This window comes from Notolabrus celidotus, chromosome 7 (genome assembly GCF_009762535.1).
Source record: "Notolabrus celidotus isolate fNotCel1 chromosome 7, fNotCel1.pri, whole genome shotgun sequence".
NCBI classification, from domain to species: domain Eukaryota; kingdom Metazoa; phylum Chordata; class Actinopteri; order Labriformes; family Labridae; genus Notolabrus; species Notolabrus celidotus.
In genome coordinates, this window is record NC_048278.1 from 8,673,059 (window position 1) to 8,696,192 (window position 23,134).

The window sequence follows — 23,134 nt, forward strand, 5'->3', positions numbered from 1 at the left end:
AGTCATGTGAGGTCTCTCCCAGACACTTCTGTGGTACAAATAAGCTTCAGAAAACACTGAAACACAAAACATAATATTTCAGCTTCTCCTGTGTTAGTAAGCTTGACGTTTGAGATTAATAATGAAGCTCAGATTTAGCTGTCAAAGTAAAATAATGTAGGGTGCCAGAATTAATCAACAGCAAATTAATGCTATCATAGAAGTGTTTGATAATGAATTTCCAGGTTCCCTCAGAAATACCACACACATAAACTGCACTTTTACTAAGAAATATAATCTTATTTTAATGTGTTGTTGTATAATTTATCAAATATTAACACAACATGGGTCATGCCTATGGAGCTCCATTTATAGCAATACATTTGCAGATCTTTGTTTGCATTTGTGGATCTGTTAGGTGTTTTGCTACCATAATAGCTCAATATCCGCAGGGTCGCTGGCAGAGGGTGTTGATGTGACACACAAAATACCAGTCTAGTGTAAGGCTAAGGTAAATACATTATGACCAGTGTTAATATTATCAAAATAAAAAAAGAATAGAGACAAATAATGACAACCGATAGCAGCTGCTAAAACCTGCGTGCACTTTCTGACCCTTATCACCCATATTTCAATCATGATCAGGTGCACATGGACTGTTCTCATGTCAGCAGTTTCCTCTGTAGATGCAGGAGCTCTATAGTGCTTTGGACTTGATTTGCATGCCTGTGTGTGTCTAGTGGTCTTCAGGGTATAACAGCTGTAACAGAGAAAGAGTTACTAGCATGCTGCACTTTTAAATTGACTTGTAATGTGGTCTGACTTGAAGAAAACTGCATGTGTGTATGTGTGCGGTTGGGTGGGGGGGGGGGGGGGGGCTGTTCCTCTATGAGTTGGGGGCTCCTCCTGCGTCTGCCCGTTCACTGTGGTCTCATAAATACCAGCAGAAAAATGATTTGACAGAGTTTGTTTAAGCCGGCCATAAAATAAGCTTTAAATGTGGCTATACGATAATAAATCAATTAAAAGTTAATTTGAAGGTTTTATTATAGTGTCAATAAATCACATTGTCCCTCACTCAGACCACTAGCGAAGTAGATTTCATGATGATCTATGTCAGCTCAAAGCAAATCTGCTGGGTTGAAAACAGAAACATGGGGCTGTAGGACCGAACAGATTGTTAGCAAACAGCTCCTCGTGTTTCTGGTGACCCCTGACCTGCTGCGTTGTGCCCCCTTGAGGCCGAATTTCAACTTTATACACAAGTAAATAAAAAAAAAACCAGGCAGACTGATATTTACTCAGCTCAGTTATTGTGTCACTCTCAATGCAGATACTAACATCATAAGTGAAATTGACTTTGGTAGCACACACTCATACATGCTTGCTGTGGAATCAAAGCAAATCTGATATATAATTTTCTAAATTCATTTGTCCACCAAACTTTGTAGTTTGGAGTAATCAATATTTTTTAGTTACACATTTTATTAAGGAACTGGGAAAGTGGAAGTTGACAGGAATATAAAGACTCAACTTAAGCAGGGGTTCACAAAGTGGAAGTCTGGACCCCCCTGGGGGGTTGCGACACACTAATGGGGGTTTGCAGAATGTTTTTTTTTATATAGTAATGTAAAATTGCATATTTTACCAATTATTGTAAAAAAATTAACAAAAATACTAGTTACATTTGGAATAAAACCTTGCAAATCTCAACTCAACTCAACTCAACTCAGTTTATATAGCACCTTTCATACATATAAACGTGCAGCCCAAAGTGCTTCACAAAATACCAGAGAGACAGAAAACAACAGCAATGATAAAATTATAAAAGGCATGATTATAAATAAAATACTTAAAAATGAATTAAAAACAATACAGTTAAATTAATCAAATAAGTAAGAAAGAAAAGTTAAAAATAAGGTAGAGTTAACAAGAGTAAATGAATAAAAGAAATAAATAGATAAATAAATAAGTAAATAAGATAAATAAATGTTAAAACATGATTATAATGATTATAATAATAATGCAGTCCAGGGCTAAAAATAAATTACTCCAAAATAAAAGCCAGATTAAACAGGTAAGTCTTAAGTTTACTGTTAAAAACAAATGAAACATTTTCATTAGTTTTCTGCATTTCTTTGTTGGTAGATGACTCGTAAAGTTAGGATTGGTTAACAGTTAATTATCAAAAGCATCAGTAGCAGCAGGTTAATTCATAACAGCACAGGGAACAGTCATCTGGGTAATTTTCTTCAGACCAGCTAAATTAAGTATGAATCAACATTTGATCGCTTCGATGGACAGTGGGAGTCACAAGTCTTGGTATCTATATTTTGGGGGTCAAAAAGTTTGGGAACACCTGAACTAAAGCCCAGGTGGTATGTTTCAGTATTAAACTCTGTCTGAAAACAGAGCCTTTCCCCTCCAGCATAAATAATGATTCCTATTCAGTATGTACAAATTATTCTCTATGAACATAACCATTTATCTCAAACTGTTGTAGTGCCTGTGTATTTCATCCCCTCCCACCTGTCACAGAGATGTCCTGTGCATCATGGAATACTTAAAGGGGTAATATATGATCCACATGCTGGATGTGTGGTAATGTTTGGAGCCCATCCAAACCACTCAGTGATTCCTACTTAATTCAGAGAAAAACATCTGGTGATTATAAATATATTCAGGCAGGCACAGATGTTCAATGAATAAAACCCTGATGACTAAGTGTTGCTACGGCTGAAAACCATCTATAGAAGCTGTCTGGTCAAACGGCTGTTGGGTTGTTTCCCAGTGTAAGTGCTTTATAGCGGAAGATCATCTTACACAAATGTAAACACTGCTTCTGGAGAAGGACGTCCATTTAACATGATCCTCATAAAAAGGAACATTTATGGGCAATTAAACACATCATGAAATGAAAAACTCAGCTTTTTCCCAAGAGCAATTAAATCATCCAAATACTTTTTATTCCATTTATATGATCCAAAATATGTAACACATTAATTCTGCTGAGATTAACTGTCTGTGATGTGTTGTATATAGACATCATAGAAGTAAATGGAGTCTTAATTCATTTGGGTGACATAAGCTTGGAGCTAAGTGAGCTGCCACACTGCACACATTAACAAAGATTTGCTCCATGATTCTGCTGCTCTGTCATGAAACTACAGAGCTTCTGCAGGAGATGATGACATCCCGCTTGAAGCAGCTGAGGTACGAGAGCAGCAGGTATTGTAATGAGCTGTAATGTTTATTCTGGTGGACAGTAAGTGCTGATGCTTTCTGATGATTCTCGGAAGATGTAGCTGTCAGAGCACATTTTCTGTATCGCAGTCTTCAGATGATGGTCACTCATATGTGAGGTCTTGTAGTGGTCACTGGCTAATGCTTGGTGCTGGTCAGATGATCTCTTTGGCAAAATACACAGGGGTAACATCAGTAAATTAGCTTGGAGTGCTTCCACTCTTTCTCCTTAACTACTGTACACAGCAGCAAGAAAGCAAGAAAAAAAACACACCTGTGCAGCTCACATCAATTCCCCTCAAAAATAATTGAAGCTTAGGCAAAGGGTGGAGTTTAACCTTTTATTATCTGCACAAACTGTCAGTTTCTCCATGACCAATTGAAGAAAACTTCAAATGGAGCTGTGGATGTTTTATAAGCGGGGACTAAAGTGAAACACTTTAAATTTGCTCTGATGAAAATCTGCCTTCTGAATCTCTGAATGACACTGATCCCAACCATAGACTCCTCATTATATTTTTGAATTGGCTACATGAATACCTCAATCACCACCCAGCTTCCCCTGACACAGAAGCCATATTCTTTAGTGCATTCCCACTCATTGTTGTTGATAGTCTGGCTCGTGCCTGTGTGACAGTTTATTGTTTCAGCTCAGCTGCTTTGGTCATTTCCTCTCAGAGTTCATTTAATGAACTGTAGTGCAGTCCGCCTCTTTTGTTAGATGATCTGCTCGAGCTGATTTTAATCAGAGCAGGAAATCTGCGGTGGCCTGGATGTCTGTCTTTGTCTCTATGTGTTTGTCTTGAACTACATCTGCAGATGTATTTTGGTGTGTACACTCAAATGTGTGTGGATCAGTTTTTGTATGTGTGATTGTACTCGCGTCAATCTGCAGCAGGATAGAGAAGTGCTGACTGTACTGAAATAACAAACTGTTAAACGGCAGTCGAATAAAACTAATTGATGATGAACAAATCTAATCATCTGTTTCAAGGAGCCATTTCTGCAAAATGAAGCTTTGACAAACTCCCTGGCAGCAGCCTTACATGACCACATGGCCGATAGACAAAGTGAGCAACTAAATGTTTAAGTAAATCAAACACTGAGCAGCTAATGATCATGCTATTTTCTATAGAAGCAGAGCCTATTGGCCTGATGTATGGCATTATATCACTAAGACAGTTCCAGTGAAATACTTCTGCCTTAGCTTAAAAGTTAATAAGCTGCAGCTAGTCAAATCATTTTGAGCTCATTGGTCGCTACACCTTATTGATTTCAAATACACCACTTAGCTGTCATAAGATGACAAGAAAAGTTTTCACCAGGTGTTGGTTATCTCTCCTCCTGAAGACAGCTTTTTTCGAGAGAAATCTAAAAGTAACCTTTAACAGACTGCTGCATTGATAATGTCCATGGTGCTTGAAGGTGTACTCTGAAGTGTGCATTGCGCTGAAACAATTGTCCAGATTTCAAAGCTGGTGCATACATAAGCACATGCATGCACATGATAATGTAGCAAACAGAAGTGTCCCACTTTAGAGGTTTGAAAATACGATCCTACAGCATCCATCACATTTAAATGGTCCGTTTGTTTGGTGACTGATACGCTTCTCTTTGAACATTTGATTGTATTTCTGTTTTGTCCTCCACAGAGAGGACATAACACTGTCCAGGAGAAAGCAAACATCTTCAAAAAGTCTGTTAAAAACAGACTAAACAGGCAGCCCTGTTGTGTATTTTGAAACTGGGACAGCGGTGCGAGGATGGTTTCTGGACCACGGACTCATGAAACTTGCAGCTTGTCCTTCTTGCAACTGAGGTCAGATGAAAGGATGCCAAAGTTGTGGCTGAGAGGCTTCAGTCTGGTTACAGAGTGTGCGGAGCCGTGGTCTCTTTGAGGTTTCACAAGACGTTCTTTGACTCTGATAGTTTTTCCTAACTGCTGTTTTTGGCTGCGATCTCTGACCACCGGCCAGCTTTTGGAGATTTACGTACACTACAGAGTAAATCATTCAAATTATGGCAGAGCAGATAGACAATTTACAGCCTAAATGAATTTTAATGACCTTTTAAAGGTGATTGGGAATAACTTGTCTCCAAATGCGTGTATGGAAAGGTGAGAAGTTAGTGTGGCTCTGTCGTTTAACAGCGCTCTGCGGTTTGTTTCGTCATCCTGAGCAGCTCATTGTGCTGATTTATTTTGGCAGAGCCTCGAGGCACCTGGCAGGCGTTGAGAGGTTTGGACATTTAGCAGGTAATAGAGGTTGCACTAAACTGTAATAATTTACTATTGGACTCACTGTAAGTATCTTTAAACGTTTATGTCTGTCTGCTGCGCCTCTGCTTTACACAAACATCTGCTGTCATAGTTCTTACTCAGCAGATGTTTGTGTGCCTTTCTCTTAAACGCTAAGGGTTATTCCCTCTTTCACTCTTTAACCTAATGTGTTAGTGTTTGTCATTGTTGGCTGTGTTTCCTTTGATACCTCTACTATGGGGCCCATCGGGAGTAAAGTCATCTTATTTGTTCTTCTAGGGCGAGACATCTAATAAACCGATGGCAAAGTAATCTGCAGTTTCAACATTTTGAAAGATGCTCAAAATCAACACCAACATCAGGCTAGTTTGAAGCTTTAGTGGTTTGGCATTTTGCATTTTCAACACCACCCGGACTATTCAACTGGCAGCCCCCCCTTGCCCACAGGCAACCCCCAAGTGGCCCCAACCCAACCATCATACATGAGTCCAATGTGTGAAAGAATAATTGAACAGTGTTCCTCTATAGCATCTTTCTACAACAGCAGGTACCAGGATACATGTGTGTTGATAAGATACATATTGCGAGATATTTCCATACTCCAAATGTATGTTCACAAGTGGTGATGATAAAACAACTAGCTGTGTTAATTAGTCAAAACAATTTTATATCAATTTCCATTCCAACTAATTAGAACATAGGGATGTCACAATACCAATATTTTGAACTATGTATTATACTCACAAAAATCAAACCAATGACATGTTTTGGTACAGCATCAGTGAAAACGTAAATCATTGTGCCAACCCCAACCTGGTTCCTTAGCAGCGAACATCAGGTCATGTTTTGGGACAAGGTGGCAACTGGCTGAGCACAGTTAAACATCCGTGAGTGTCCCACTCGCATAGATAATGTGTGCACTCAGAAAGGTCTTCTCGCTCCTTCATACATTCGGAGGTACAATCAGCGCCTGCCAGGAAGTATAGACCAGGTTCATGTCAGTTGGCTATGGGCTTGTTCCTGCTTGCTGTTCAAGTTTTCACACCAGCTGTGTGTTAGTTGCGCGTTAGGTGCATGAGTTGTTGTTGGTTCTATCCAAATTTAGGCCATGAACTATTAGGGGTGAGTATTGACAAGAACCTCTCGATATGATACACATCACAATACTTGGGTTTCACGATAGTAATAATAATAATAGTAATGATAATTCATTTATTTATATGCGCCTTTCTGGACACCCAAGGTCACCTTAAAACATAGCAATATTAAAAGCAACACTCAACAGTAAAAAAATACATACATTAGAATAAAGATACAATACTAGAAGGATGAAGGGGGGGTCATTCCAGTCCCAGGGAGACGGATTACAGTGTGTAAGCTTGGCGGAAAAGGTGAGTTTTTTGGCAGGATTTGAAGGTGGTGGGAGAGGTGGAATTCTGTATGTCAGTTCCAGAGGCGGGGGGCCGAGCGGCTGAAGGATCTCGACCCCATGGTGGTCAAGCGAGCAGGTGGGAGGGTGAGTTTGATGAGAGAGGAGGACCTTAGACTACGGGTGGGTATCTTAGTATGGAGGAGGTCAATGAGGTACTGAGGAGCTAAGTTGTTGATGGCCTTATAGGTGAGGAAAAGAATCTTGAAAATGATAGTATCACGATATATCACGATATCACAATATTGTGACATATTGCGATATTCTACACATTTAACTAAGAAAAAATAGAGATGGTGTATATGTAAATCACACAATATTACTCAAAATTGAAAGGCCAAATTAAGTCAAAACTATTGGATTGAAAACAATTTTTCCACTTTATTGTTTTTGAAATACTGAAGTTGTATTTTAGTTCCAACTCAGCTAAAATGTGAATTTTTATTATTACACAAATATCGATATTAAGAGTTGAAAAATCGATAGTATATTGGAGGCCAAAGTATCGCGCTATAATGCTGTATCGATATTTTTCCACACCTCTATGAACTATCAATTATTGAAATTTCTCGGCTTTATTGATGCTATAAAGATCAATTCTGTACAGGCATGTAATAGAAGTAGTGTGTGAGCTACTGTACATTTTAACCAACCAGATGAAAAATATACATATACTCATCCCTTAAAATCTGGTTGATATCCCTACTCTTAGCTGGTTTTAGGGTTTAAGCATTTAAGCTTTGGGTTTTATCCCATTTGCTCAAAAAACAGGTCCTTAGTTTCCATTCAGCAGAAGAGGACAAAAAGAATGAAAGAAATATGAATAGAGACCAGACAGGAAGTAAAATCCCCATACGTTATTTATAACTATGTCTGAGATTTATGTCTATCCTGGTTTATGTCTATCCTGAGAAACTTTCAGGTGTTACATGGGTTTCGGAGGGATAAGCTTATAAGAAAACAAATACATACCTATAAAATTAAAAGGGAGAGGGAGAGAGAGAGAGAGAGACAGAGAGAGAGAGAGAGAGAGAGAGAGAGAGAGAGAGAGAGAGAGAGAGAGAGAGAGAGAGAGAGAGAGAGAGAGAGGATCAAACAGACATTTAATAACCTAGTGTTCTTAAATTTGTAGCATACTGTTCATACAGCCTACTTGATTTATGAATTTTTATTCAATCAGTTTAGCAGAGACCCCAGAGAAGGACTTTGAAGCACTGTATGAAAACGAGGAGAGTCTCTCCACAGGGAAATCTGATAGGGCTTTTACTTTGAAAAGTTTACTTGAAGTGTGACAGTACTAATATGTCTTCCCTGGGGTGTATCCTACAGACTTAGATATAAATAGTATTCATACAAGGTGTATAGTTGTGTTTTTGGCAAGATCTGCACCCTACATGCAGTAAAACTATAAAAGTGTTTATACTGTCAACATGTTCACAGCTTGAGAGGACATCCTGTGCAGCCCGTGTAGAAAAGGGCCCAGAATGAAGAATTTTACAGAAGTATGAGCAACAAATCAAAGAAATGTGTTCAGATAAACTTTTACAACCCAGTGATGGTCACAGTGAACTCCAAGCACTCTGTGTCCCTGTGTGTAAGTGTGTGTATGTGTTACCATTATGAGTCCTCAGCAGGTCAAAGAGACTGAGGTCAGCTTTAATGATGTCCTCATTAGATGGAGAGGAGGACGGACACTTTAAGCTGTTTCAGGGTCTGAATAAAGTCACTGAGACTAATTAGTTTCTTTTCATGTTGTTAAACTCTGTGATTGAATGAAGTGTCTCTCTTTCTCCTTGGCAGTCTTGTGTAAGACTCTTCATCAGTGCCATGTGAAACCTGAAGTCCAGCTCCTGATTTCCTCTTTTGTTCACTCCTTCACATTCTTAGCATTCAGTGTAAAATGTGCCAGTTTCCCAGTGATTTAAGCTGCAGGTTAAAGTCCAAGCTGAGGGTCCTTGTTCACAGTGTGTGTGAAATAGTGGCTTCTTGTGATGGAGTATGCCTTTATGGATTTAAGTTGAAGTGTAGACCGGTTAAAGTGAGCTCCAGGAGTTTCACCACAGTCATTTTAAACAGAATAGAAGCAGCATTAATTAGTTTTTGGCCACTAAAAGGCAGAATCGCTGCACACAAGCTGACTGCTGGATGTGTAAGTATGCTTTTTGATTAAAAAGCCTGCCAGAGTGTAAAAAAGGTGTGATTTAATTCAAAGGCTAAGATGCAAAATGTCACCTGAAGATTTGAATCTGTTTTTTAAATTCTGCAATAAGTCATCATGAATCAATTTCACAAAAATCCAATAGTGTGGAGATTTCCCTAACCTCCTGATAGAACATTGGCTGCACCATTCTACACAGAAAACACATGTTAGTCAAAGAAGCGAAGTTATGTACGGATGCCTTTCACACATTTAATTTCATTACATATCAATGACTGTGCCTTTCCATCGTTATCATTAAAACCAGTGGGCTATGACAAAACCATCACACTGAAAGCTTCCATTCACATACAAGCTTCTATCAAAAAATATCTAAGAGAAGATAAGAGTAGAGACAGCTGGTTGGCATTAGCACTCTGAAATAAATTGAAAAATCAGTGTGGGTCCTGTAAACAATGAGGATGAATCAAAAATATGTTCTGGCACTGCTGAAGGACTGCTTGAAAACAGCAGAGGTGTAGTGTCACTCATTGATTTCTACCTCTGCCGCTACAATATGTGCTCTCTGACCTTCACCTTGATATCTGTGACAGGAACTTTAATTTCTCGGTCTCTCTCTGGTTGTGGTGATAACCTTTGATCTATGGGCTCATTGTATGCATTGTCATTAATGCAACCTGTACTGGGTGTACAAGAAAATGCAACAATGCATTGACCATCAATGGACAAATGAGGGCATGTACAAGGCATAATATGAGGCTAATCCACATGTGCATATTCTCAGCTGGATTGATAAAGGGAGTATTGAGTGCAGGTGTGCATAGTTTTATAAATCTGGAAGCAAAGAAAAAACTTCCTTCCAACAGGCAGGAACCACAAGCAGAACCAGACTCATGGGTTAACAGCCATCTGCTGGAGTCAGATGAGCTGAGAAAGTGAGAACAGAAGAGGGTAAGACAAAGGAAGGTGGATAACAACAACAGTGACACAGATATGTGTATGTCTTCACCTCACTACCACTGCTTGGGACAAAAGGGCATCAAAACATCCAAGTATTTGTATTGGTCGCTCATAAAGTAAGATGATATTGTTGCTAGCATGTTTGTTTTGGTGATACCTCACTTGTCTGAGGCTGCACCTGCGTAGGAGCTGCCAAAAAACGTGATAAAACGACTACATGCCACAGTATCCTCTTTCCTTTCAGAGTTCTCCAGGTAGCAAAATCAGGTTCCTCAAAACAAGGATCAAGGCTAATCCTGGTTTCTACAATACAGATATTTACACATCCACAATGGCTTCTTGTGAGCCTCAGTAAGCCTCACTTTTCTTTTTGCACCCTTTCTGATTCACCTTGTCCCTTTGTGCTTTTCTCTCTGCAGCTGTTTGAGATCACAGTGCCAATCACACAGGGCACCAAACCGGTGACCATCAGTGTGGCCAACCACACCCAGTGCAGCTGTCTGTCCAAACTGGACGTCTATAAACAGGTCCACAGCATCATCCGGAGAGCCCTGCCTGAGTAAGAATACTGACTACAGCACACACACAGAACCATGCACACACTTACACTTTACAGACAGTCCTCACAGCTTTACCAACAACATTTAGACTGAAAGAATTCCTGTCTGCTCCTGGTGACTGAGAGCTCTCTGTGTGTATGTGTGTATGTGTGTGTGTGTGTGTGTGTGTGTGTGTGTGTGTGTGTGTGTGTGTGTGTGTGTGTGTGTGTGTGTGTGTGTGATTGTGTGTGTGTGTGTGTGTGTGTGTGTGTGTGTGTGTGTGTGTGTGTGTGTGTTAAAGACAGGAACAGCCTTTTCCCTTTTCAGCTGAGGCCTTTTTTGACACACATATGCAGGGTGTTTGACCGTATTGTTACAGTGGTTGCTTCCTGTGCTGGGTGTACACAGGGGTGGTACTTGAGGAAACACTTGCAGATGATTTCTTGATTAACTTCGCAGAGCGTTAAGTGTATGTTCCTGAGTGCAAATCTACATGAAGTATCCTGTGATTTATGAACTCTCCATCACACACTGTAAGAGTCAGGACTTCATGAGGCAGTGGTTTATGGTGCATTTTTTGGCTTAAGTCTTTGGAAAATCAGTTACATGTATTTTATCATTTAGAAAAAAAACTGATCGCTGCACAGAGCTCCGGTGATAGATATGCACAAAGTAGAATTAAACTTTCCCTCACGTGTATATCAATCCTCCATATTTTGGCACAGGTATTAAACATTTACGTGGGAAAGACAGGTGCAATGTTGTCTTTGTAATCTCGAAGTAGCCTGCTGACCTTTAAAAAATGTCTGCAGAGGAGACAGATGAGGCAGAGAGAATGCAGTGTTTCCCTAGCTTGTGGAGGACTATGTTCTCATAGATGGAGAATGGTGAAAACTTTGGTATATTTTTTTACAGTTTGCTGACATTACCCTTCAAAAGCAGAACAACAGGGTTTTGTTTTTTAAAGACACCATCGAAAACAAGCACTCAACGCACATAACAAAAGCCAAAGTCATTTGCAATGCATGCTAGCTAAGTTGATGGCCAACAACCTGCCTTCAGGTCGGATTAATATCTGAGGAAGACAGGCATATACTGAGACTCACACACAGATGGGGAAGCTTTTTAGCACAGGGTACCACACCTTAACAAGAGAGTGGCTGGTCACTGCGTATGAGAGCGTCAGTCTTCAGAGGAAAAATGGGCTGGATGTGGGATGACAAGGCAGTTTTACTCTTTTTAGGAAGTGTTTTGCGTTAGAGTTTCTTTAACTTTATGACTCAAAAAATCCACCGATTTTGACTATGTTGCTGTGGAGGGTGTGTGTGAATGAGAGTATGTGTGACACAGAGGATGGAAGCACTCATGACGCAGGAGGACCGTTCATATGTGCTGGTATTTAGCACCAACACACACACACACACACACACACACACACACACACACACACACACACACACACACACACACACAAACAGATCAGTTGCGTCACACTTCCTGTTACATTATTGCAGAAGACTCGTTCAGCTACAAATCATCAAAAAAAAACCAAAAAAACAGCATTTTCCTTTAGAAATCTGTTTGTTTTTTCTTGTTCACACTTCATCTTTTTCTTTCAATTTCCTCTTTTACTCTGAGCCCTCCGTTATTGTGTGTTTGCGTGTGTGTGTGTGTGTGTGTGTGTGTGTGTGTGTGTGTGTGTGTGTGTGTGTGTGTGTGTGTGTGTGTGTTTGTTTGTTTGTTTTTGTGTCCGTGCTGCTCAGCTTTAATTGAAAACACACTGTGACTCTTCCAGTGTGACTGCGTGTGTGCAGTATTTTAGATGAAAGTGTTTTTATCTTGGCAGTTTGTGGAAATCAAAACATGGTTTCTGGTTTCGGGAGCAATTGAGCATCAGGCTGGGGTTGACATCAATATTCAGAATTAATTGATTAAATCATTTGCTATGTTGATATTGATTCAGTGATGTCAACTAATAAGGATGTTATGATTAGAATGAATTGTGGGTAAGGAATTAGTTGTGCAGACTTTATTATCAGTAGCGGACTCGTCTAATTAACCTCTATCTACCAGCTGAGGCGAACTGAACAGCTGTGCTCATAGACTGTATAAACAATGGACGTAGTATCCGTGACATCACCCATCTGTTCCTGAGTACCCTTTTGAACGGGAATATTGGAAATGTGGAAATCAACCAAACTTAGCGTGAGGTAAAGAGGCGTGGTTTAAGCCTCCTAGCCAATAGCTATGTGATTCAGCCTGTCAGTCAAGTCAGTCATGTTCTTTAATGGGCAAAACTCGCAATCTTAATATCTTCTGAACCGTACCGTTAGAAAGAAATTCACCAAATTTTTTCGAATTGGTGTGTATGTGGTTTCAGATCTCAAGCGGATTCTCGATGAATTGCAGTTTATAACACTTCCGCTTGGGCTTTGTATTTTGAGGCCGGAGGTTGCCACTCGGTTGTTCTGTTGAGTGATACATCCATCCATAAATCAGTTAGTATTGACACTTTTATTTTGCCTTTGCATTATGGCTAATCTCATTTTATATTTTGAGAAGAAACATGCTTTTAATTTGAAATAATGCAAAAAAAGGACTTCCATTAGATCATGGTTGTGAATTGATGACGAGCTAAAAGAAGGGGAAGATGCAGTGAAAAAGGTTGGATGCATTAGCGCTGCCTGAGGATATTTAGAATATCTTGAATATTCATCCCTTGTCATCAGATGAGCCTTACAGAAATATTTCAGGTCATCTTGCATCTGGCTAGCTCTCCAGTGCTCTCTGCTCCTGCACCTCTCTTCATGTATGATAATGTGGGCCGTCCTTGTGTTCGACGCGTGTCTGTTGGCTTCCACAGCACCAATTTACTGGCTTACCTGAAGACTGCTGCAGCACAGTATTTAACTTTTTAAAAAAAAACAAATTCAAGACCTGCTTGTTCGGAGCGAACAGGTCATCACTAGACACAGTTCATGGATGAAGAGGGGAAATGAATCCGAGCTGTGGGCATTCCCAGGTCAGGTCATGAGCTGACGTCATGATGTTTCAGAAAGGGTGGATGTTTACAGGTTTAAGTTTTCCATCAAGAATAAACACAGAGGATCCTGCAGTCAAACTATCACATTCTATGGAGACTATGAAAATCTGAGGGCTCATTTAATCATCATGATTCAAGGAAGAGTCACTAACAGTAACGCAACAACTGATTACTGTCCGCACTCATTTCCTGAAGTGTGAGTCATGTGAACAAAAACACATGGATGGAGGATTGTACTGTATCTACAACAGTTGTTTTTTTTAAATCAGATTCCCTTTTTTTTATCTGTCATTATGCTTGATTATTAACAGCAGTTTTAGACTGGTGCTTAATGAAAAGTTTGATTAAGTAATCTGATTATATATTTCATGTTATTTTGATTTAGGCTACATAAGTAGCTGTGGGACGTTAGTCTTTAGAAACCTAAAACTACAGCAACAGGCAAGCAAATGAAGTAATTTAGTGCGAGGCTACAGCCAGCTTCATCAGGATACTTTGATAATCCATGTCTTTAGAACATTTGTGTGACTGGATCAGAGGGGCTTTGACATGGGTGAGAGTTGATAAGTTCTTCGAGGCAAACTTTATTTTGTCAGATTGGGTGGTTTGAAACTTTGCAAAGAGCAGTCAGTAAGGAAGACGTGATAAAAAAAAATGATAAAAGAAGAGCTGAGGAAGCAAACAGGAAGAATTTAACTAGAGAAAACAAATACCCAGGTCATGTGGTCTTAACAAAGCAAACAGAGAAGCTGCTGAAGCCTCAGAAAGAGATCAGAAAGTCTCCTCCACCTCTCTGAAGTTGACCCCAGAGGCCGGTCTTTGATGGAGATGTTTAATCGTCTACAGTTCGTCTCTTTTCTGTTTCTTGATCAGCTAATTTAGTTTGATATTTATGAGCTGTGATCGCTATTAAAACGTTTGACAAATGTTTAGAATCAAGCCACACATATTTTTCTCCTTTTCTAACTTTTCTGAGCAAACTTTTCATCCAACTCATGATTTTTAAAACAGACAATTCTACTTAAAAAGGACACTTGACTGGCACAGAACGACTAACAATGTGTTTTCAATCATTTCCTGGTACTAAACGCTCATGAATCATGTTCACAGGAATTATGTGGGAGAATAGGGCCAAATAGGGCCAAATATGGACAAATAGGGCCAAAAAGAAAATGGTCTTGTGTGTGGAGGTGCTGAACAACAGAGAAGAGTTTAGTATTATGTTTTAGATTGCAAACACTGGATACAGTTAATGATATGAATGAGCTAGTTAGGCTAAGTTTTGTTACAGTTGATGAGATGCTCTGTTTTAAATGTATATTAATGTTTTTGTGAGCTGATCAAGAGACTTTTTGGATAGTGCCAGAGGTGTAAAAGTTGTACAGCAGTCAAGTTTGTTCAGTTGGTGTTGGTAATGCTTTGGGCTCGAAAATCGTGTTGTTCATCCAGCTTCGAGATGTCAGCATTGGACTAATTGGTTTGTCAATCACAGTTCCAGGTCATCACATACAATTAAATTTACTTTATTAGGAACTTGGAGAACTTTTACTAATTGGCTAAAGTGGCAGGAATGAAGTTTGGCATGAATATAAATCTATATAAAGTGCTTCTTACCATCCTTGTTTTATTTACAAAGGCCACAGTTGTTTACAACTTCTCATAATTAGGCTGACTCAATCCTTTGTGCCTAAATCACAAACAAAAAAGGAAAAAATGCTAATTTCTTTCTTACATCTTCAAATATTTCCCACCAGTCCTCATCTGCAATTTCCACTCCAAGGTCTGCTTCCCACATCTGCTTGATGGCCAGGGTATTAACAGTTGCAGTAGATCTTAATATACCATAGCAAAAGCCAATCAGACGTCTTCTAAGGCCATGTGAGAGTGCTCTCTCGATTTGAGAGGTTTCTGTATTAACTGTTAATGTTGTACGCTTAGGTATGAAGTGTCTCACCTGCAGAAAGCTAAAGAAAATGAGGCCTGTGAAGTCATATTTTTGCTGTAACTGAGTAAGAGACATCAAGGCAGAGCCATTGATTAAATCTCCTAGCAATGTTATTCCATTAACTCGCCATTTCTTAAACATAGGGTTGTTAAGACCCAGAGGGAAATCAGGGTTCCCTTGAATTGGAGTATGGGGTGATGTTAATTTGGGTCAACCCTCCAAAGACCTAGCTAAATTCCATGCCCTTAGCGTGTTTAAGACGATTGGGTTTGTACACAGTTTTTTTTGCTGAGGCAGGATCTATGAGAAATAACAGATTTCGGAGTGGACTACTACACTGGGCAGCTTATATGTCAAGCCATGTGGAAGACTGATCTTCCCTCAGCCATTCAGCCACGAACCTTAAATGTGCAGCCACCTGATACCATTTCCCATTTGGAAGATCCAGACCTCCAGCAGCATTGGGTAATTGTAATTTTGCTAGCTTCAAGCAGCGTGTTCTTTTGTTCCAAATAAAAGAGCTCAGCCAGCCCTCAAGGATCTTAACCACCTTATTTGAAAAAATAATGGGTACCATCTGAAGTGGATACAAAAGCCTTGGTAAGACATTCATTATCACGTTTCACGATGACGGAAGAGACATCCAGCAATCAAGGTAACCTTTTATGGTATCCAAGAGAGGTGTAAAATTAGCACTAAACGTCAAATCAAATGAGGGGGTTATGCATATACCAAGGTATACAAAACCTGAGGGGGACCAACGGAAAGGAAATGGATCAGGGTTTCTTGCCTTATCTGAAGCGTCCCAGTGTGCAGCAAGCCAAACTCCACTTTCTTCTCCCTCAGTAGTTTCCTGACCTTGTCAAATGATTTGTGTTTCCTGATGGTTCCCTGTGAGTAGTCCGGGTAAAATGAGATTCTCGAGCCCTGGAAACGCAGCGGCCCTCCTCGACGCGTCCTGCACCCTCTTCTTTTCCCTGGGGTTGTGGAGTCGCAAGATGACACAGCTGGGCCACACACAGTCACGCAGGCCGGAGCTCATGTTGGGTCCGAGGCGATGGCTACAATCCAACTTAACACCCCGGTCTTCATTTCTATGGTCAGCAGCTCGGGCATCCAGGCTTCGAAGAACTTTACAGGGTCTCCTCCTTCTGAGCCCTCTGGCACGCCATAAATCCACAATGTTTCCTGCCTGCTCCTGTCCTCCAGGCCATCCATGCGCTCTGTTAACACAAGCAACTGTCTCTCAAGCTCTTGCATTCTGCCGCTGGTTGAAGCGGCCAAGTCCTTGACCGCACCAACCCGCTCCTCAACCTCATCCAGGTGCTTTCCAGCTTGTTGCAGTGCGGACACGTTTGCCTTGACTGTCTGCAATAGCGGGCTTAAATTGTCGTCAATCACTTTCTTGAAGTGCTCTGTCATCATCAGAAAAGCCTTGGATAGAGCTTGGTCAAGGGCGACCGGCCCACCACCAACGGCAACGTTAGCATTAGCCGTGGGGGATGTTTCGTGGTCGCTATCTTTAGCTAACATATCTGCTTTTTTCTCCTCACTTCTTGTCGTCGGTTTACTCGTTTTTTCAAAGGAAACAGGCCAGAAACGTTCCAAAGACATAGCACGACTATATCATACTGAAACAGGCAGTTAAAAAAGGTAAAATAAAATAAATGGGAATTAATGGTGCGATTTAAGTATTTCTTATTATTATTCTTATTTCGAACAGTGATGTAAGACAGAAGAAATCCTTGAAACATCTCATTTAAGATGATCTGCAGATTCCTCCCTCTCCCTGCTGACCATCCAATTGAAGCTGACCCAAGAAATCCTGCTTTGATCGAGGTGTTTGTTTGTCTGCAATCCTTGAAATGTCTTATCATGGCTGGTCAGAGAAACAGTCACAAGTAAAAAGATCTGAGGCATCACCATACTTTTTTTTTTTTTACCCGTAGTTAAATTGCCAGCTTGACTCTCGTTTTAATGATATATACATATATATAAAATATTGAGTTGTTGGTATAACTGAGAGTTTGACCTTATTACGCCATAGTTATTTCCTGAAAAGCAGTATTAATCTAATCAAAGTACAGAAACCTGTGTGATTTGTGCATCACTCAGTTAATGCCTCTTCCTATTTAAGGTGTCCAGTAGCCAACAGGACGTGTCCTTCTGGTCAGACGTGGAGCAGCAGGCACTGTCGGTGTGTCATCATGTCCACAAATCCACACAACAACCCCCCTCCCCCACCACTGCTCCCTCCAAGGCAGCATCCACTTGGTAAGTGTTTCTTATTTTGCATATTTGCTAAAGGAGAAAATGTTCTTGCCTGGGGTGATATTTTGGCAGGACCAGAAACTTAATATTTGACTATTTTACTCCTGGCCTGGATGATTTGACTCCCCGCAGCTATATCACTGTCAAAAACAATATTCCTGATGTTGGGGTATGTTTAACAGCTTTTGGGATAAACACAAGGTACTAGTGCTCTAATGCAGGGGTTTCCAAACGTTTTCAGCCCACGACCCCCAAAATATAGGTGCAAAAAATCTTGCGACCCCCACTGTCCCTCGAAAGTGATTAAATGTAGCTTCATACTTCATTTAGCTGGTCTACAGAAAAGTAGCCACCTATATGCACATGTGGCTGTTTCCTGTGCCGTTATGAATTGACCTGCTGCTACCGATGCTTTTGTTGATTAACTGTAAATTAACCCTAACCTAAGGAGTCATCTAAGGAAAGGCAGAAAACTAATACAAATATATTTGCAAGGTTTTATTTCTAAATTAAATACTTTTAAAAATACGTATTTACAGTAATGGCAATATATGACATTTTAGATTAATTAAATAAAAACATTTTTTTTTTAAATCTGCGACCCCCAATTAGTGTCTGGCGACCCCACATGGGGTCCTGACCCCCACTTTGGGAACCCCTGCTGCTCTAATGGAAAGGATGGTGCGCACTGCACAGTGAAGAAACCCATCCCATCACATCCTCATAAAGATATTCATGCTCTATCGACATTGACAAAAAGTGCCATTACATCACCTGCAGGGCTGCACAACATTGGAAAAAACTAAAACTGTATTATTTTCCTGTTCTGCATTATATATAGAGGGACATTAAAAGTTCCAGGAATGTATGCAGGTAAATGCAGCATGTTTTTAGAGATTTATAAACAGTTGGAAATTTCAATAATACGTTTATTACTTGGATCTTCAAGCCTGTTCTCTGCTTCAGATCAGATCCTCTTTGACCTCACTGCATTCAGCTGTCGAATAGCAGCCCTTAAACCCACAAAGGACACTCTCTCATCTTCCCTTGCCTTTCTCCACTGCTTTCATGGCTGTCTCTTCTCTTCTACTTCTACACCAACAACATAAAAATTGTTAGTGTAAGAAGTAAAGATTAGAGAGTTTAAGCGCAGATGACAAAACTGTTCTGATGCCAGAATTAAACCTGATACTGGGATCAGAATGTAAAAAGAAATATAGTAGCTGAGACTAAACATGGCCAATTAGTGCGGCGTGTTGCTACATCATGACTTCTCCTGAGCCTGTAGTAAGCACACACATGCCAACACTGAAACAAACACACATTGTTAGTAAAGCCGTCTTTCTCAGTGTTCGTCTCTGTGACAGGAGAATGTTCATGTATTCACTGAGGAGTATTTATGGCTGCAATGTGTTTGGTGAGAGTCTGTGTGTGTGTGTGTGTGTGTGTGTGTGTGTGTGTGTGTGTGTGTGTGTGTGTGTGTGTGTGTGTGTGTGTGTGTGTGTGTGTGTGTGAGTGAGTGTTTGGCTAAGATAACATGCTGGACTGGAGTGTAAACAAATGAGACACAGAAGAATGCGGAGACCCAAGAGTAGCAGATTCCTCAGATACTGACGCATAAAAATACACAGTTACAGGGTATGCACTACAGGGCCAAAAATAATTAACTGTGAAAGACAGAAGGATATGTTGTGTACTCTAAACTATGATTTCAAAAACAAACTGAGAAACCAAAGCCTGAGTGAGGAAAATCCTGTTTTTTAAAGACATCAGTGGCTCTAGGCTGTAACGGTGCACCACCAACATTTTAGTCCAGTTTGCCTGGTTAACAAAAGCAAAACATACATTTGTGAGATTTTATCAGCTATTTATTTTAAGCTCATGGTCTCTTCTCCGTTAGGGAAAAAAATGTGTTGAAAGACATTTATCATCGTTTCATTGACAAAATGAACACTGGCATAAAGTCACGATAAGAGAAGACTCCTCCTCTTGCAGTGGTAGATGACTTCTGTGAGTCAAAAGGCTATCTGGACAATTGTATCCTCAATGGCTTGAGTTACCTAGAAAATGTGAGACCACTTTTGTGATATGTATCAAATTGTAGTTTGATCAAACAAAATAAATTCTCCATTTTTTTCTGCTTGTTCATGTCAAAGGTTTTTCTGCTCCACTTCCCACCAGATACTCTGAAAGAAGGCTTTCCAAAACAATAATGGCATTTGAAGTCCTTTTTCAATGAGAAGGCTTTTATTTTGTATTTTATAGTTCAGTAATGTTGGCGGTTTGATTTGTTGCTTTATCTCAAAGGGATAACAATGGTCAGTTCAGCCATGACTGTTGTCTGTGTGGATTTGTATCTGAATTTGTGTGTGTTTTCAGAGAATCATCTGTGCCACAGCTGTCACATTGAATCACAAACAAAACTATCCAGCCGTTCCACAATGCATCAGCACAATTTGATCTTGCATAATTAAAGTCTTTATGTGTAGTTTTTAGATACAGATTGTACAAATCATGCTGCTAAATATGACATGCCATTTAAGTCAGTTTTCACATAACTCACAAACCACAACACTTCCACACTTATCCTTTCTGAATATTTTGTTCTTATTTTTATAGTTTAACTTTTTCAACTTGACAAGCTGGCCTTTTTTATTACAAGTCACATTTTGGTGATGTGAATTGTTGCAAACATATCAGGGCCTGATATGACCCCCTATTGTACCACAAAATCATGTTTTGTACCCCTTTACTTACAAAACATAAAAAGATGTTTTACTTCTGCCTATGAAGCAGATTGTACTTGAGGAGCATTGGGACATTTCCCAGTGGCCCTGGGTCTATTTTGCCAGCCATGAGCAGCAGGGATAGAACGATTATCAGCCAGGCCGATTATCGACACCGATATTTGGCATTTTGACGCATATCGGCATCAGCCTTTTTTAAAACTCCGACGGCTGATAAGAGATCTATTTATAACTGTGTTAATTTGGCTCAAAATTCACTAAATCAAGTGGCAGAAATGACACCGTCTGCAGAAACTGTAGCCTATCTTGTGTTCCATTTGCAGTTTCTAATTGCAGGGGGCCGAGCTGAGCAGCATCCGTTGTGGCCCCTACAATAGTGATTTAAAAAACACTGAAATATCCCTTTAAAACAAAGCTAAGTAAAAGATTAACATTTCAGTTATATTTACATTTTGGAAAACTTTATGTATTATAGAAAACTTTAGAGAGCTATTTATTTGTTTAAGTTTTGATTGAACTTTATAAGACATGCTGCTGAGCCTGGGAACTCCCTGCACTTTGTTAGAATTTTAAAACAAAGATGTCTATTGTCTAAGATAAAAAAAAACCTTTAACATGTTGCACATTTGAAAAGCTGTTTAAAAATCATATGCTTAAAGGCATTTAAACGAAGTTAAGTGTTGGAGTTTGTATTATTCAAAATTTTGACGCCAATATTTCCCCTTCTACTGCAAATTAATATCAGCTCCAAATATCAATTATCGGCCTCCTTGACAACTAATAAACGGTATCGGCTCTGAAAAATCAATATCGGTCTATCTCTAATGAGTAGTCAGTGTGCTACATGAAATGGAAAGGAAGAGAAGGATTCAATAATATTTTAATTGTTGTAAATTAACAGTGATAATAATAGATAATCACGTGGATCATGGGTTGCGTCATTTTTAAACAAAGACAAAAAAAACCCAATGAGAGTTGAAAACTCACTTTAAAGACTCACTTCCATTCAGCTTTTCTGGTTTTCTTATTTTACTTCTGGAAATTGAAGAAAGCGAGTGAAACAGCAGCGTTCAGTAAAGCAGGTAACTTTGGATGGCGAGTGACACAGACTGCAGCCATTTGTGAACTGCTGGTATCCACTGATTCAGAAAGGTTCTGATATACTATTGTTACTGTTGTCAGTCCCACTCCTGACAGCAGTAGCATTCTGGATTTGTGAGCATGGGCTCACCATTTACACACTTGCACCACCAGGTAACTTGGGATGTCTCCTGCTCTCCAGTTAGTACAGAGGAATCACCCCTTTGTAGTGTGTTTTTGTTGGTTTAGTTGTATTTTCTGACCCTTCAAAGACTGCAGACCTGAAGAGCTGATCAGTGCACTGCAGGTATGGGAACATGTATGTATGTGCTTCACCAAATAAGGTGGTTTTCAGATGGCACAGTGAAGCCCAGATAATTTTCTCTATGTGGTGTACACTTACTTCAGCATTAATGTTTGGGTCACACTTTCTTAGAATTGGCAAAAATAGGATGGTACAAATGGCCCAGTCAGCTCTCATGCTGGTCTTCTGGCCTGTTTCTCTATAAAAGGACAACGCTGATCACCAGCTTGAGTGGGATTGATTGACAAGGACCTCATACAACCCCTCTTCAACAAAACGTTATTATCCTGTTAATAAGAGTCATCTCCAGCGGTAAACAACCTCCATGGGAATCCATTACTCTAATTTAGGCTGTTGAAGTCTATGTAAGCACATGATTTTATGCTGGAGTGAACACAGCTTTTATTATCTGTGTTGGTTCATCTGTGGACATACAAACACATTCACAATATATGTGTATGGACACCCTGAACATCCTGTTGCCAGTACTGAAAAAGAACCATCTGTGCTGTCCCTCAGGAAAGAGAGAGCAACCCTCATCCTCATCAGGAATGTCTCAATTTCATAGTTTATCTATGCCAAACTACAGACACAAACACAGTCACAGTGTTGTTTGCATGTTTTTCAGGAAATAAAAAATTGTGCAATCTACTTAACTCCATTTTTATAACACACAGAGGGTGTTGTAAGTTTAATACATAATAAATGTTTAAAATTGGTATTAGCTGTGGCAACAAATGTTTTTGTACAAAGCACTGTACGTATAACCTATCCAGTGTTAAATCACATTCACCTTAACTGTCTGACAACATGAGAAAGGGAATAAATGGCTGAAAAGTCACCAATAATGTTTTGAAAGTACTTAAAAATATCTTATTTCTTTATCTTGCTTTTCACCCCAATATGTTTATTTTGAAGTTACTAACAGATTACAACTAATAACTTCTCAGTCATAGTGCAAAAAGTTGCATGAGTTTTGACAGTTGTCTTTTCGCTTCTGTAAACTCTGTTGCTAATCATTTACAAAAAAATGTCCAAATAAAAATGATAGAGGACTAGAGAACCTTTTTTTTTTAATTTATAAAAAAGCAGATGATCTCAAAACAACACAAGCAAATCAAAATCTCACCAACAAAATATTAAACCGCTGTACAAAGTAGCATAGTATAGTATAAAATA

The 23,134-nt window shown here is 39.6% G+C and overlaps 1 protein-coding gene across 2 annotated transcripts in view; it reads left to right on the forward strand.

Annotated features, from left to right (window-relative positions):
* vegfc (vascular endothelial growth factor c) overlaps window positions 1–23,134 on the forward strand; it is a 76,205-nt gene that overhangs the window by 48,197 nt on the left and 4,874 nt on the right. For both annotated transcript variants that reach the window (XM_034687039.1, XM_034687038.1), the window contains exons 4-5: window positions 10,446–10,585; window positions 17,691–17,827. In XM_034687039.1, the coding sequence (XP_034542930.1) occupies window positions 10,446–10,585; window positions 17,691–17,827 (277 nt within the window). The remainder of the gene's footprint in view (window positions 1–10,445; window positions 10,586–17,690; window positions 17,828–23,134) is intronic.